General features: G+C 39.1%; 1 protein-coding gene across 2 annotated transcripts in view; it reads right to left on the reverse strand.

Annotated features, from left to right (window-relative positions):
- Window positions 1-14,215, reverse strand: part of LOC133520854 (moesin/ezrin/radixin homolog 1) — an 81,897-nt gene that overhangs the window by 4,228 nt on the left and 63,454 nt on the right. For both annotated transcript variants that reach the window (XM_061855542.1, XM_061855541.1), the window contains 8 exons: window positions 9,289-9,411; window positions 7,968-8,138; window positions 7,433-7,644; window positions 6,693-6,953; window positions 6,195-6,300; window positions 3,323-3,457; window positions 3,037-3,183; window positions 837-1,037 (listed from right to left, as the gene is read on the reverse strand). In XM_061855542.1, coding sequence (XP_061711526.1) covers window positions 837-1,037; window positions 3,037-3,183; window positions 3,323-3,457; window positions 6,195-6,300; window positions 6,693-6,953; window positions 7,433-7,644; window positions 7,968-8,138; window positions 9,289-9,411 — 1,356 coding nt within the window. The remainder of the gene's footprint in view (window positions 1-836; window positions 1,038-3,036; window positions 3,184-3,322; window positions 3,458-6,194; window positions 6,301-6,692; window positions 6,954-7,432; window positions 7,645-7,967; window positions 8,139-9,288; window positions 9,412-14,215) is intronic.

Below are 14,215 nucleotides of genomic sequence, written 5' to 3' on the forward strand. Positions count from 1 at the left end.
GATCTCCTACGTATTTCTAAACAGTTTGCAAAAGCGTTTAGGAAAGTATAAATTCAAATTTAGATGAAATGATGCCGGAATCAGATACCGCGCTCGAATAACAATCTATCGGAATAAATAAATAATATAAATAAATATAATAGGACATTAATTACACAAATTGACTAAGTCCTACAGTAAGCTCAATAAGGCTTGTGTTGAGGGTACTTAGACAACGATATATATAATATATAAATATTTATAAATACTTAAATACATAGAAAACACCCATGATTCAGGAACAAATATTCATGCTCATCACACGAATAAATGCCCTTAACAGGATTTGAATCCGGGACCATCAGCTTCGTAGGCAGGGTCACTACCCACTAGGCCAAACCGGTCGTCAATCGAATCGCCAAATCGAATATGTCGATTATTTGACATTTAACAAAATTTTAAATTCGGATATCATAAAAAATAATAAAAATGCCTAAAATTGTAGGAGAAAATGAGTGGTGTCGTAGTTAGGGTCCCTACCCTACTATATGTCATGTGTTGCGGAAGAGTACTTCGGCGTTCCTGGGACCTCGCCCTATAGCACTGAGGCGGCAACAGAGGGGTTTTAGTGGGTAAACCATGGGTCTCATCAGCCTATATGACTGACTGCCTATATGACGGACTGTTTGTTTCTTAAATAAATAAATATAAATAAATATATGGGAGTCCCACATAACCATCCCAGGCCCGTCCCCGCGTCTGGGGGGTATGCGAAACGCATTTCCCCTCTTAAAAAAAAAGGGTATATGTCATGTGACCGCCGGAGCGGGAGCGGGAGCAGGAGCAGGAGCAGGTACCTTGAGCTGGCTGTGCAGGCGCTCGTTGCGCTCGGCCAGCGTGCGGCGCTCCTCCACGGGGTCCACCAGGTCGTCGGGCGCGCCGGCCAGCTCCTGGCCGCCCGCGTCCGAGCCGCCGTCCGAGCCCGCGTCGTCCTTGCCCTCCGCCACGTGGTGGTGCGAGGGCGTCACCGCCGCCGCCAGCAGCGCCGCCGCCTCGTCCTGACAACAACGTTAAACCACCTTCACTTTTTGTTGTCATAAACACTAATATAAAAACATACATAATAGGTTTCAAGAAAATCTATAATAGTATTTTATGCAACAGTTGTATAAGAAGGGTCAAAAAAGGCGAGTGGCGTGAGTTACAATGTGAGCCGGAGCCGAAGGCGTAGGCGAACATTGTAAAGGAATACGCCACGAGATTTTTTTGACCTACTTATACAACGTTGCATACAATATTTTTCCTACGAGTCAACAAAAATAAATCTTAATTTAGGTAAACAAATTACAGCAAAAGTATATAGCCAAGACGCGCGAGCATACCTTGTTCCGCGCCCGGCCCGCCCCGGGCCGCGGCCGGCCGGTCGGCGACACCTCCTCGTAACTCATGAGGCCCTGGTACTTGCTACTTGCTAAATAAATTTTTTGGACAGTTTTTTCTCAATTTTGGCCACCGTAGCCTACGAAGACTAACAAGCAACGCTAAGCGATCTTCGTAGTCTATGGGTGTTGCTATATTACGGGTGTCACATGCGGGTTTCTGACTTATGAAGTAATTATTTTTACTATGCAACCAAATGAATATTTTGTAAGTTGGCATCAATGCACTTAGTTTAAAACCGTATTCGTTTTGGTTTTGTTAGGTTGGTAGCCATTAATCGCAATAACGTTATAGCGTATAAAAGCACAAGAGCTTTTATGAGGAATAGACAATATAGACTTTTCTTGAAATCTTTTTTTCGTGTTAATGAATGCATAAATGACAGATAACAGTAGAGGAGTAGGAAAATATATATATATATATATATATATATATATATATATATATATATATATATATATATTATATATAAAGGGTGTAGCAGGATAGCCTAGGAAAAATTGCCCCCAGCGATTTTGGGCCGAAACTGTAATCAAACGATGCTTTTTGGGGAGGTTATACTCTGCACAAAGTTTCATCCCTCTGTTACCCCCTGGGGGTGAAAAACACCCGATTAACCCCAAAACTGTTTTAATTATTTTTTCCTAAACTATGAAAGTGACGAATTTCAAATTTTGTACAAATATTAATAAGACTAAAAGCTATGTGCAAAAAAAATATTAACCTCCTAACCATTGAAATTCTTGTAACAAAAAACAAAAATAAAAAAAGAATCACCCTGTATATCAAGTTTGGCTCATGGTACACACACTATTTTTTTTTTTTCAAAAATGAACCAATTTATATTCTACATTATACAAAAGTTTCATGGACCTACTCCAGAAGGAACATTGCGAAATTAATATGTATTGGCTCAAGAATTTCAATTGTTAGGGGGTTAATATTTTTTTTGCACATAGCTTTTAGTCTTATTAATATTTGTACAAAATTTGAAATTAGTCACTTTCATAGTTTACGAAAAAATAATTAAAACAGTTTTGGGGTTAATCGGGTGTTTTTCACCCCCAGGGGGTAACAGAGGGATGAAACTTTGTGCAGAGTATAACCTCCCCAAAAGGCATCGTTTGATTACAGTTTCGGCCCAAAATCGCTGGGGGCAATTTTTCCTAGGCTATCCTGCTACACCCTTTACGCTTTTGTTATGTACGCTATAAGTTTACACTATTATTATTTTTTCAATTGTACATCGAATAATTTAAAATTAGGAAACTATAGGTCTATAACGAAATCAATCCATAGCTATTAGCTAAGTTGCTCATATGTTTATTTTAAGACTGCTTGTTTCTCAATAAATTAAAAAAAAAAATCTACATTCTAATCCTCATAATTACATACACGCCTCAAATCTCAAAATCCTTCTCGTCGACATCTGACCGCACAACACTTCTTACTTTTATTTTGTATTCGTCTTTTTGTCTAATATTAATGCCACGCATAAAGAAATTATCCTCTTATATTCCTCTTATTCGTTTTTCTACTTCCAGCTTAATAGTGGGTTACAACAATTTGGTGCCCGTGACCAGGATTTCAGAAGCCGTTTATCTATAATAATGTTACCTGTTGCCTGCGCGCCTCCTCGACCTCCTCCTGCAGCCGCCGAGTCTCCGAGTCCTTCTCCTCGACCTCCTGCTGGATGCGGGAAACCTCTTCTTGTTTGGTGCGGATCTCCTCTTCGAGCTTAGCGCGCTCCGCGGCCTCCATATTCTGAAATCATCATTAAATAATATACATAAGGTTTGTTCATATATATGTTAGCATTCTTTTCTCATTGTGATATCTGATGGTAAATTCATATCACAACTGCATACCCTTAAAGACACCTCAACAGTTTAGATCTGGATACCTTGGTCTCCTCGAGGCGGGTCATCATGGCCTGCAGCTCATTCTGGCGCTGTTCCAGCTCCTCCTTGGCAGCTTGCAGCTGGCGGAGCTGTTCCTCTAGCCGTCTGATCATGTCCTGAGCTTCGATCAGATTTGCCTGTAAGAATACAAATAACTTTCTGTCAAAAATGATTATCATTATATTTTGGCCGACTTTAAATTACGCGTCCGAAATCGTCAAAATGAATCATGAGTCCAAAATCGAGGGGTTAAAAAAAACCAATAACAACTATCCAGTCTTAACTTCATGTTGTGCTTGATGCTACCAATCAATTGTTTTGACATCTGGAATAATCCAGTACCCCTAGTGTAAATTTAATGGACATCATAACGTGACGAACGCGTTTGCGTTAAGTCTCATTTTGTATAGGATTTTGAGTTTCCAAAACGTCCCGCTTGGCGCGCTCTTTCTAAATCCAATACAAAATGAGATTAAACGCAAACGCGTACGTCACGTTTCGAAATCGCTAAGGTAAGGTAGGTTAGTAAGGTTGCCAGAGCTCAACGAGGGGGGTGGGGTTAGGGTCGGCAACGCGCATGTAACTCCTCTGAAGTTGCAGGTGTACATAGGCTACGGAGACTGCTTACCATCAGGCAGGCCGTATGCTTGTTTGCCACCGACGTAGTATAAAAAAAAATTACACTAGGGGTACTGATGTCAAAACAACACACGTACTTTACGTATTAGTGATGGGTAGGACATCAATTTAAAATGAGTTTGTATGAGTACCTCATTCTCTAAAATGAGGTGTTACAATGTCTTACTTCAAATGAGGAGAGGTACTAGCACTTTTGCAGCATCGACTATTCCATCAACTCCAACGGCAGCAAACCATATTTAATGTAAATACATATTTAGGCATTGCTAAACTTCCTTTTAAATATTTACTTGGAGTGCAATTCTGGAGGTTTAAAACAGAACTTTAACAACAGAAGACATACATTTAAGAATCAAACTAAGGAGTTAAAGTACATACATCCTATTGCAACTTAATTTGATGCTTTTATGAAACTTGTTCTAATTTAGCAGTTTATTATTTTTATTGTTAGATTGTTCAGTATCAATCCTTGCTACTTGATATCATTTTAAGTTTAACATTCATATATTGAAATAAATACTAACCATAAACTACCAAACAAACAATTAACAAACTAAGGAGAACAAATCCAATAATTTTTGTACCATTATTATTATATAGAAATTACTAACTTACCACCTCATAATTTATCAGTAATAATAGCATTGTAATATGATAACAAACGAAAGCCTCAATAACGTTCGCGCGGTAATGCCACCGGCGTGTAATATACACTTGATTTTTGTATGCAAAAGACACAAAGAAAGACCCACAGGTATATTTTATCGCGAAAACAATGTTACTATATTGTTATTTTGGAATAATTATAAGAATGGTCACTGATCACTATTTATAAAACACAACTAAAGATTACGAACAACTTTTTCGAGTTTCTCGTACTATAAATATGTCAAAATCATAAATGATCGAAATACTATACGAAGCACGTTAACAAAAAGTATTACAAATTCAAATCGTTAAAATGTACATGTTTATTTCACCTATACAAATTATATTTACTTTTTTATTAATAAACTAATGTAAAATATCATATTTTGTGTACGCCACTATATATATTTCAATAATTTAAATAATATTTTGGTCTCTTAAACGATAACTGTTTTAAGCTAGCTTCGTAAATGCCCAGTGAGACTTGGTTGGAATTTCAATCGCTTATCAAGTAACCATTTCACTGTCCAGTCTAATTGATTCAGATTATACATGACACCAGCAATATGAACCTTGAGGTCAGGTTATACTGGTATGCGCGTTAGTACAATAATAGCTAACAAATATGGAGGCCTACCGCGAACCACGAAGTTTTGCTTTGCTGTCGCACTTACGTATGAAATTACAAGTGCGACAGAGAGAAAAAACTTTCTTCGGTAGGTTCTTTGATGACTTAGATTTTTCGCTTTTGACAAGTAACTTAGCAATGCTAGGATCAAAATGGCGTAATATGTATGTAAGCTTGCGGACGCTTACGCTTGTTTTCTTTCGTGTTTCATTTTTAACGTATTTTCGATGAGGTGTTATTGAAGCACGGCGCGTGTCTGTCTCACTCCCTCTTTCGGTAAATCTAATTCATTGTTTCATTTTGAAAGGATTTTTGAGGGGATGTCACAGTGAGGCGAAGGCGAGGTACAAACACAACGCATTTCTCGGTGGACCTTTTGTCCTTGCAATAAGGTTTGTAGTTGGGCAGTTGATAGTGTGAGCGATGAATACGATGACGTCAATGACTCATTTCTTCATTTGAATGTCGGCAAGCACCGAGCGCCTCGCGACTCTCTTGCGAGTTGTGAGGAACGCGAGTGAGTTTGAAAGGCTGAGAGTTTTTTTTCAAATTTGAAGTGTTTGAATGGTTTGAGTGGTAAGAGCTGTGTGTGATGCGCGCGAGTAAATGAGTAAAATTAATTGAGGAGTGATGTATGACATTTATGCGGTGTGAAGTTCTGCGACAATTTAACTAAATGAGTGGTACAAATGAAGTGCCTCACGAGTGAGCAACTCAACACTATTACGTATATAATACGTATTTGCGAAGTTTCTTATTGATATGAATACTTAAAGTAGGTTTAAAACGACTTTGAAATTAAAAAAAATGGATGTTACATACGCAACCCTCTTAGGGTTCCAGTTTCGGGCTACGGAACCCTTATAAAAGGAGGTTTTAAAAAATTACTGACACTTTATTATATGATTTCGCACTTTTCGCTGCTTGTTTTAAGAAATAAAATTAATATTGAACCGTACCTGTGAGCGTTCCATCTCCTCTTGCATGTGTTTGAGACGGTCCTCATATTCTTGTTGTTTCTTTTCCGCGCGTTCGCGTGCCGCGATCTCCAGCTGGAGTTTCTCTCTGAAAACAAAATATACCTTTTATAAACAACGGAACAAAGACGGAAATAAATACCCTTTCTTTATATCTGCTTTCTCTTAAACTTTTGTCTAGTAAAATATGTGTGTGACCAATTATATCTTTCCCCCAAACTACAGGTACGGATGTATTAAGATTTTTTTCCGGACTATGCAAAAGCTTTTGACCATCTTTACCCTTTTCCTTATTATCTAATCGTAATATTTTTATATATGAAGTCTAGTTTATCGGCTTAACTCTTCAAAATATTTTCCAGAACGAAAACAAAGCACACTTATTCGATCCCACCCCTCAGTCTTCTCTAATAAAATTTGGTGTCCCACAAGGTAGCGTCCTAGGAGCAACAGTATTGCTGCTAAGCAAAAGTAACTGACCTCTGTGCCTGTTTGGCGAGCTTCTCCTCCCTGGCCTGGGCCTTCATCTGCTGCACGTCGATGGTGTCGGGCTTGCGCCGGCGCATGTATAGCTCGTGGTTGCCCATGCACAGCGCGAGGATGCGCTTGTTGACGCGCACGCGCGGCGCGAAGAACACGAAGTCGGGCGCCTTCTTGTCGATGGGCTTGATGATGAACTTGCGGTCGTTGAACGAGATGTTGCGGATCTCGGACCAGGGGAAACCGATCTTTGGGGTCAGTCTGGAAGTACACGATTTTATGATGAGCATACATACCAGAATTGCAATAGCACCAACAATTGGAAATGAAAAAAAAAGATAAATAATGCTGATTAAAGGAACATATCAGACACCTAGACTTTGTATGAAATTAACAAAATAATGATTGAAATAGAAAATAACAAATACCAACTCTTAAGATGCTATTGAACTGTAATGTTCAGAATACTGCTTTATTTGGAAATATTTGCTATGTAGGGTGGTAATAAATTATCGATCTTGCATTTTTCAGATATCGAAAAAAATAACATCTCAATGGTGCATTTAGAGTTCTTCTCTACATACTTTCTCACTCGTGTTCGTTCACATACCTACTTGCGGTTATATTTTTGTCTTCCTCATATTCTTTACTTTCTTGAGTACTTTTTGATTTAAAATCTGTATCTATTTAAAATTTTCGCGTTCTCGTTTTTTCTTTACATCTTTATCTTTATTACTTACTTGTCGTCCTTCTCATAGATATTAAGCCCGAGAGCGTCAACACCGAGCCACAGCTCCGTGGTCTTCTTGTTCCTGATCTCGAAGTAGTTGACTCCGTACATCTCCAGGTCCTGTGCGATCTTCAGGTATTCCATCATGGCGTCTTCGCGAAGCATGCCACGGTGTTCTTGCCACCAGTTGGTTATGCTTTGTTCCCATTCGTCGCGGGACATCTGGCGAAGAAAAATTACACTTAGATTAAAAAAGAAATGATGATGATGATTAAATTCGCAACATTTTCCATACTTTTGAAGACAATTGGTCACTTAGGCTAACGTAATTATCTAAAACCATACGCATGAAGACGACTCAAGTAACATGCGGTTTATCAAGGATGGTTGGTATAGATCCACAGATAAAGCACTGAGACGGCGCGAATTAAGTATGCATTCAATTCGAACGAGAAATGTCAACAGCTCTTCAAGTCTATAATGCGATACAAGTGTTTTTGCTCTTAATATTCTACACGCTGCCAAAATTATTCTCCTGCACTAACCTTGTGCTGGTCGGTGACTCGCTGCGGCAACAGACGGTCGTTGGCGAGGAACCCGGGCCCGTGCAGGCCGGGGTTGTGGTCGCCGTGTCTCGCTTGCACCGCGTATGATGCGAGCAGGACGGAAGTTTCGGGCGGGCAGTAGATCTCGTCTGACAGGATGGCGTTCTTCACCTGGAAAATAGAAGATAGGAGCATAAAGTATGAGTTTTGAGAATAACTGTGAAAATAAAATATATAGTGATATGACGACCGGTTTGGCCTAGTGGGTAGTGACCCTGCCTACAAAGCTGAAGGTCCCGGGTTCAAATCCTGGTAAGGGCATTTATTCGTGTGATGAGCATGGATATTTGTTCCTGAGTCATGGGTGTTTTCTATGTATTTAAGTATTTTTAAATATTTATATATTATATATATCGTTGTCTAAGTGCCCTCAACACAAGCCTTATTGAGCTTACTGTGGGACTTAGTCAATTTGTGTAATAATGTCCTATAATATTTATTTATTTATTTATAGTATTTACTAGCCTCAAAAAGATTTAAGAGTGAGAGTAACAAGAGAGAACGATAGGTGAAAATAATCTATATCTAAGAAGGATTAAAAATAGCAGAAGATAGGAAAGATTGTGGCAAGCGGAGCTGTGGTTAAACGCTAATTTGTGACCGCGGCCGGCAAAACGTCCCACTTTGTCTTTTTGCCATAAGGACGCCTTAACAGGTTATTTGTATTAAGATACAAGCAAATCTCGTCCTTATGGCAAGCGACGAAGTGGGACGTTTAGCTGGCTGCATTAACCTTACGTAAATCTACTGAAAAACAACATACACTTATTGTCAGGCGAATAATCCATCATTTCATTTGGGATAATTTGTTTAGTCTCGCCGTATGAGAATTTCTCTAACCAACAAAGTACGCACAACTTGTATTCGCTTGTGTATTGAAGACATATTTGTAGACATGAAAATCTTTTTGATTAATTTTTACTGGACTTGGGAGGAATTATTATTCCCTCTCTAAACTCTGGTGCTAGGGTTCATCTAAGGTCAATGTGGTGAAGACCGGCATATCAAATTTTTGGCAGTTCAGCATATAGAAGAACTCTCGTATTTGGATACGTACTTCACTCAGTCACACGTCAGAAAAGATCTTCCTTCTGCTCTACTGACCTTTTGTAAGAGTTAGAAGCGGCGAAAGACCTTGTAGACGATCTTACCTTCTGACGGTCTTCTCCATATGACTTTATTTCATTAGATGTAGTGCCCTAAGCAACTGCTGGACTAGCCCCCCCTGTAACGCAAAGTAAGCGCAGTCAGCAGTTCGTACCTGCAGGTAGAAGAGCTTGAGCGTGATCTCCTGGATGAGCTCATCAGCGACATCTTCGGGGTAGAATTTGGCTCGGAACTTGAACTGCAGTGGGTTCTCCTTCTTCACGTCCTGTTGCATCACCTGGAACAAATACATCATATGGTTAGATCAGCCATACCTAGTTTTACATGTTTTTATGTCAATTCAGTTTTTCGTTTTTATTCTAACGGCGTGGCGGCGTCATATAAATTAAGTTTTAGGCTATGCTCGCGAGGACTACAGTTCAAAGAGCGAAACTTTAAAAAAATTTGGATAGATAATAGCTGAAAACGACCAAGGCTCGATTGTACATTTTTTTATACTACGTCGGTGGCAAACAAGCACACGGCCTGTCTGATGGTAAGCAGTCTCCGTAGCCTATGTACGCCTGCAACATCGGTCAAAAGGGCTCTTATTATTGGCGAAGCAAGTGACAATTTTATCAATGTTACCCAGGTAACTGGAGCTGGACTTTGTGATAGCCAATTTTTACTGAAAATAAGGAAACCCAAAGTATGACGTCATTGGTGAAAAACCTCGATGTCAGATTTGATGTGCGTGCACGGTCGTTTGATGATAAGTGATAACGTTTTAACGTTTCCAATTATTAGCGGTATAATCAAAACGACCAAACATGCTATATTAATTAATTACAGATCCCATTATCGAGTACCGTTCGGTTTGAACGAGTATATACTACATTGGAAATGACTCATTAAATAAAATGACTAGAAATCATAATATTAACGAAATTTATTCTATGCAAAGCGAAAAGCCGCTAAATCTACTTCAACCTAATACTTCTAACTACTTAAGAGGGAAGAATAGCTTGTGAATTGTTAAGATTTAGTTAGTGGAAACAGTTTTCTCCATGAATGGAAATTTCATCAAAAATGTATGAGTTGGATCGCAAAGCTCTTCCCAAAAGTAAAATATGTTTATTTCTACTAAAAGAATAATGGTCTCAACAACTCACTTTGAACTATCTAAAAAAATATGATTGCCGTTGTAAATGCAGTTTAAAACTATAATAACAAAAAAAGGAAGAAATCCCAGTAGTCTTAATAATTTACACTTGAGAATAGCTTCAATAACATGGTCGACCAACAATTTTTTTCCCAGCCAAGAAAAACTACAAACACGAAAATAATTATGTTGTATCAGTTTCTATCGACATCAAACTTAGCATTTATAGGTTGGCAAGAGTAGTTTGTCAGTAGAGCATAGACAGAGCAATTCAATTATATTTTTTTCTTATTCTAGCGTATATGAATATTCTATTTTTCTATACAGCTATACTTGACCAGTGCCAGGTTGTTCAGGCTGCCTGCAAGATGATCCTGGTATAGACACATAAGCTTGCCATCTGAACGTGACCTTTAAGCAAATTCATCTTGCGGCCCGGAGCTACAAGGCCAAACCATCTTTAAAAAAAAATGTATGGCTCTATTGTTACTGCCAAATCTTGTTTGCCAGACTATAATATAAAACCATAGTTTTAAAACGAGACCTAGGAGATCAAACCAAATACAAAAGTGTACATAAACAAAAAGGTTGGTGATACGAGGCGGCATAATTCCTTACCCATCTGGAGAACGGGAGCGACCCTGACTTCGCGTCGTGCCGGGGTCCATCGAAAGCGTTAAAAAGGCAACAGTTAATTACTATTCAGAACCAGTCGCAACACATACAATACAGCTCTAAAGATATATACTAGATAGATTGGACGTGATTATAGGAAGACCCACAAAACAGGTGCGTCCAGATCTGTTAAATGCGCCGCAAATTCGCGAAGAGCCTTGCATGAGTTGTGCTAGTTGAGCGCAATTTGAAGCAATTATGCATTCGTTAGATTTGGACGCAACTTAAACACGTATCTAACAATCTGCGCACGAGTTCCGAAGAGTTTTACGGGAGCTATGTTTGCCCCTCGTTTGGCATGGATCTTTCATAGAAAAAATTGTGGAGTTTCGAGTGCAGACTGTACAAAAATTAGTCATTTTTTAAATGGATTTGCTTAAAATGATAATATCGTCTTAGCTTACCTGCTTATTTCTACAAAATAAATCAGCTAGCATGCTATTGATTTCTACCATACAAGGCTACATGGATGTGTTAATATATTTTTTAAACCATTACATTTCGTAGATGAGACGACAGGAATCACGATACAAATTAAGCAGGTATGTACTTCTGAATTCTGCATAAAGTAGCTAAGCGGCCTAGTGCTGCAACGTTTTACAATAAGTGTTGTTTAAGTCAGACTATTTTTAACATCTAGCCCGTATAAAAACTAGCCAAATACTTAAAAGTATGTAACAATAAATAGAAATGGCGACAACAAATCTTAGGTCACGGGCTGGACGCACGCGGCAGTTTGGACAATAGCGCGCGTTTGCTGCAGGCAGTCGGCCTTAAACTTAAACTAAGCAACCGTCCACTTTAACTGAAAATTCGTAAACTTTATTAACAAAGACACAAGGTTCATCGATGGTCAGTTAAGGCTGTTAGTACAATCAGCATCAAAAGTAGATCAGGAAGCCGGGTCCAGACGGGTGTAACGTGTAATGTAACAAGAATTCTGTGTAATGCTCGTGCCGGATCCATTGGCCGTCTTTTAGCGCGAACATAAAGGCGCTCGCAGTGCCGTCCGCACGTTGGCGTCTGAGGGCCTACCGCGAACCACGTTCGACGTGTTGCCTCCCTGTCACACTTACGTACGAATTTACAAGTGCGACAGAGAGGTAACACGTCGAACGTGGTTCGCGGTAGGCCCTCTGGACCCGGCTGATTATGCGTCACAATCACAAGTGTCTACCATTATCTTATAACTTAACAACAATATATTATATACGTCTCGATATGTAGAGCAATTAGTTTGTGATACAAACTTTACAGATACTCCTATCTCCCATATCTATTTGATGCGTTGTTTTACCCGCTACTATTGATGCAGACTGTACACAAGTAAGAAAACGTTAAGTACTCTTACGTGATGTTATAACACAACCATTAGGCCCGTGGGCCTCACGATAGTGTTGCTAAGGTGTTCGTTTCCTATGACAGGGCAATCAGTATCACGTTCACGAGTCACGCGATGCACCACCGCAAGATATTCTGAATCCTTTTAAATGTATCATTAAATATTCCAAACAATGGTTGTATTCATTTGGAATTTGTCTATGTAGAGGATCATGTACCCTTTAGACTTTAGCACACGTTCATCAAAGAGAATTAAGAAGACCAAGAGTGCTCACTCCATACAACGGTATTGTTACCAAAAATACTATTATTTTCGTATAGTCTACATCTAGCGTCAAGTAGCGGAACTCTCAGTACTGCTACTCGACAATAGATGTCGCGGCAAATAAAAAGTCTAATTCTCAACGATTTTCCGCTTATATTGTAGCTCTCTAGCTACAATATACGCGGTACTCTTAACCGGGACTCCATTTTTAACTCCTACGCTTACTCTGGTTCTAATATTAGGTGAAAGTCTTGTATTAGGAGAACGCTGTTTATAAATCTGCAATTTCATTTACAGTAGCCATTAGGTATATCGAAGCGACCGAGGTGCTCAAAATTATCTGAACACACACCCTAACGCCTTGAAAATAGAGGCGTGTTCAGATATTTGTGAGCACCTTGGCCGCTCCAATATATCTGATGGCGACTGTACTGCTCCGTTCAAGCTGCTGCTGCTCTATTTATCTTTTTTGCATTTAAAAGTTGAAAAATTTCATGACATTTGGTGGAGCAATGAAAGGGAAAGATCCTGATCCCTCCCAAGTTTGACCAGCAAATCTCCTATTTTCCTCAACGTTTCTCAGATCTCATAATTAACAACCAACGCACCGTCCATGATGTAACAAGGTTAAGTGAAAGTAATTGTTACGTCGACACTTATATTCGCAAGGTGCCATCACGTCTGACCCGTTGTGCATGGAATGGTCCAATCGTCTGGTGCAATATTGAGAATTTTGGGAAGGATTGGACGGGTATTTGCGTTACGGGTCGCGACAGCCGGGTTATAATTTTTCGCCTTTTGATTTAGAGTAAGGATATGTGGCTTTCCATTAGATAAGGGTCCTTATGCTCCATTTGCATAAGGAACATTTCCATCAGAGATGAGTCCTTACCTGAGTTACCAAATTATGTAACTTATCAGGTAAAAGGTTGTCAGTTGTAACATAAGGTTGATTTCTAATTGTATGTTGGTGGTAATTGCATCTTATTGACTACCGGCAACATGAGGCCTCATAGTTTAAAACGTGACATGTGTGTGTCTGTGTGCTTTATACATATAAAGCAAATGAAACTTGGCTTCTCTAAACCTCCAAAATCTCCAATTGAGGGGGGATTTAAATCTTCTCGGTCTAGGGTTAGAGCCGGTGTAGCTTTATTTGACGTTCATAAGCGCATTGTAATATCCCTACTTAAATAATAAACTATCTTTATCTTTAAACCATGCTCCAGTAAACCAGGATCTCGTTCGACTCGATTTTTATCATGACGAAGATGGCAACACCAATTATTGTTTCAATAAAACCGTTGAAACAGATTATTCGGTAGCGCCATCTACACCAACTCATTAAACTAATTGTCCCAACGCGTGTCAGTAACGGACAAAGACTGATGTCACATGTGAACAACCTCTGACTCATCACCCTTTATAAGGCCACAACTCATAAATATATACACGATTATGGACTGTATTCCTTTGGATGAGGGTGTATTTGTAAGTTTCATACGTTTATGAATCGTGGAATAAATTGTGGACAACGATTAAGATTAGCCAGCTCCTTAGAATTAACACATTATTAAAACTACAATCGTCGACGCAGTTAAACATAAGCAGTCGTAAGCTTTATATCAACGAGTTTAAGGTTCATTTCTGGTCAGTTTA

Source organism: Cydia pomonella, chromosome 8, assembly GCF_033807575.1.
Source record: "Cydia pomonella isolate Wapato2018A chromosome 8, ilCydPomo1, whole genome shotgun sequence".
NCBI classification, from domain to species: domain Eukaryota; kingdom Metazoa; phylum Arthropoda; class Insecta; order Lepidoptera; family Tortricidae; genus Cydia; species Cydia pomonella.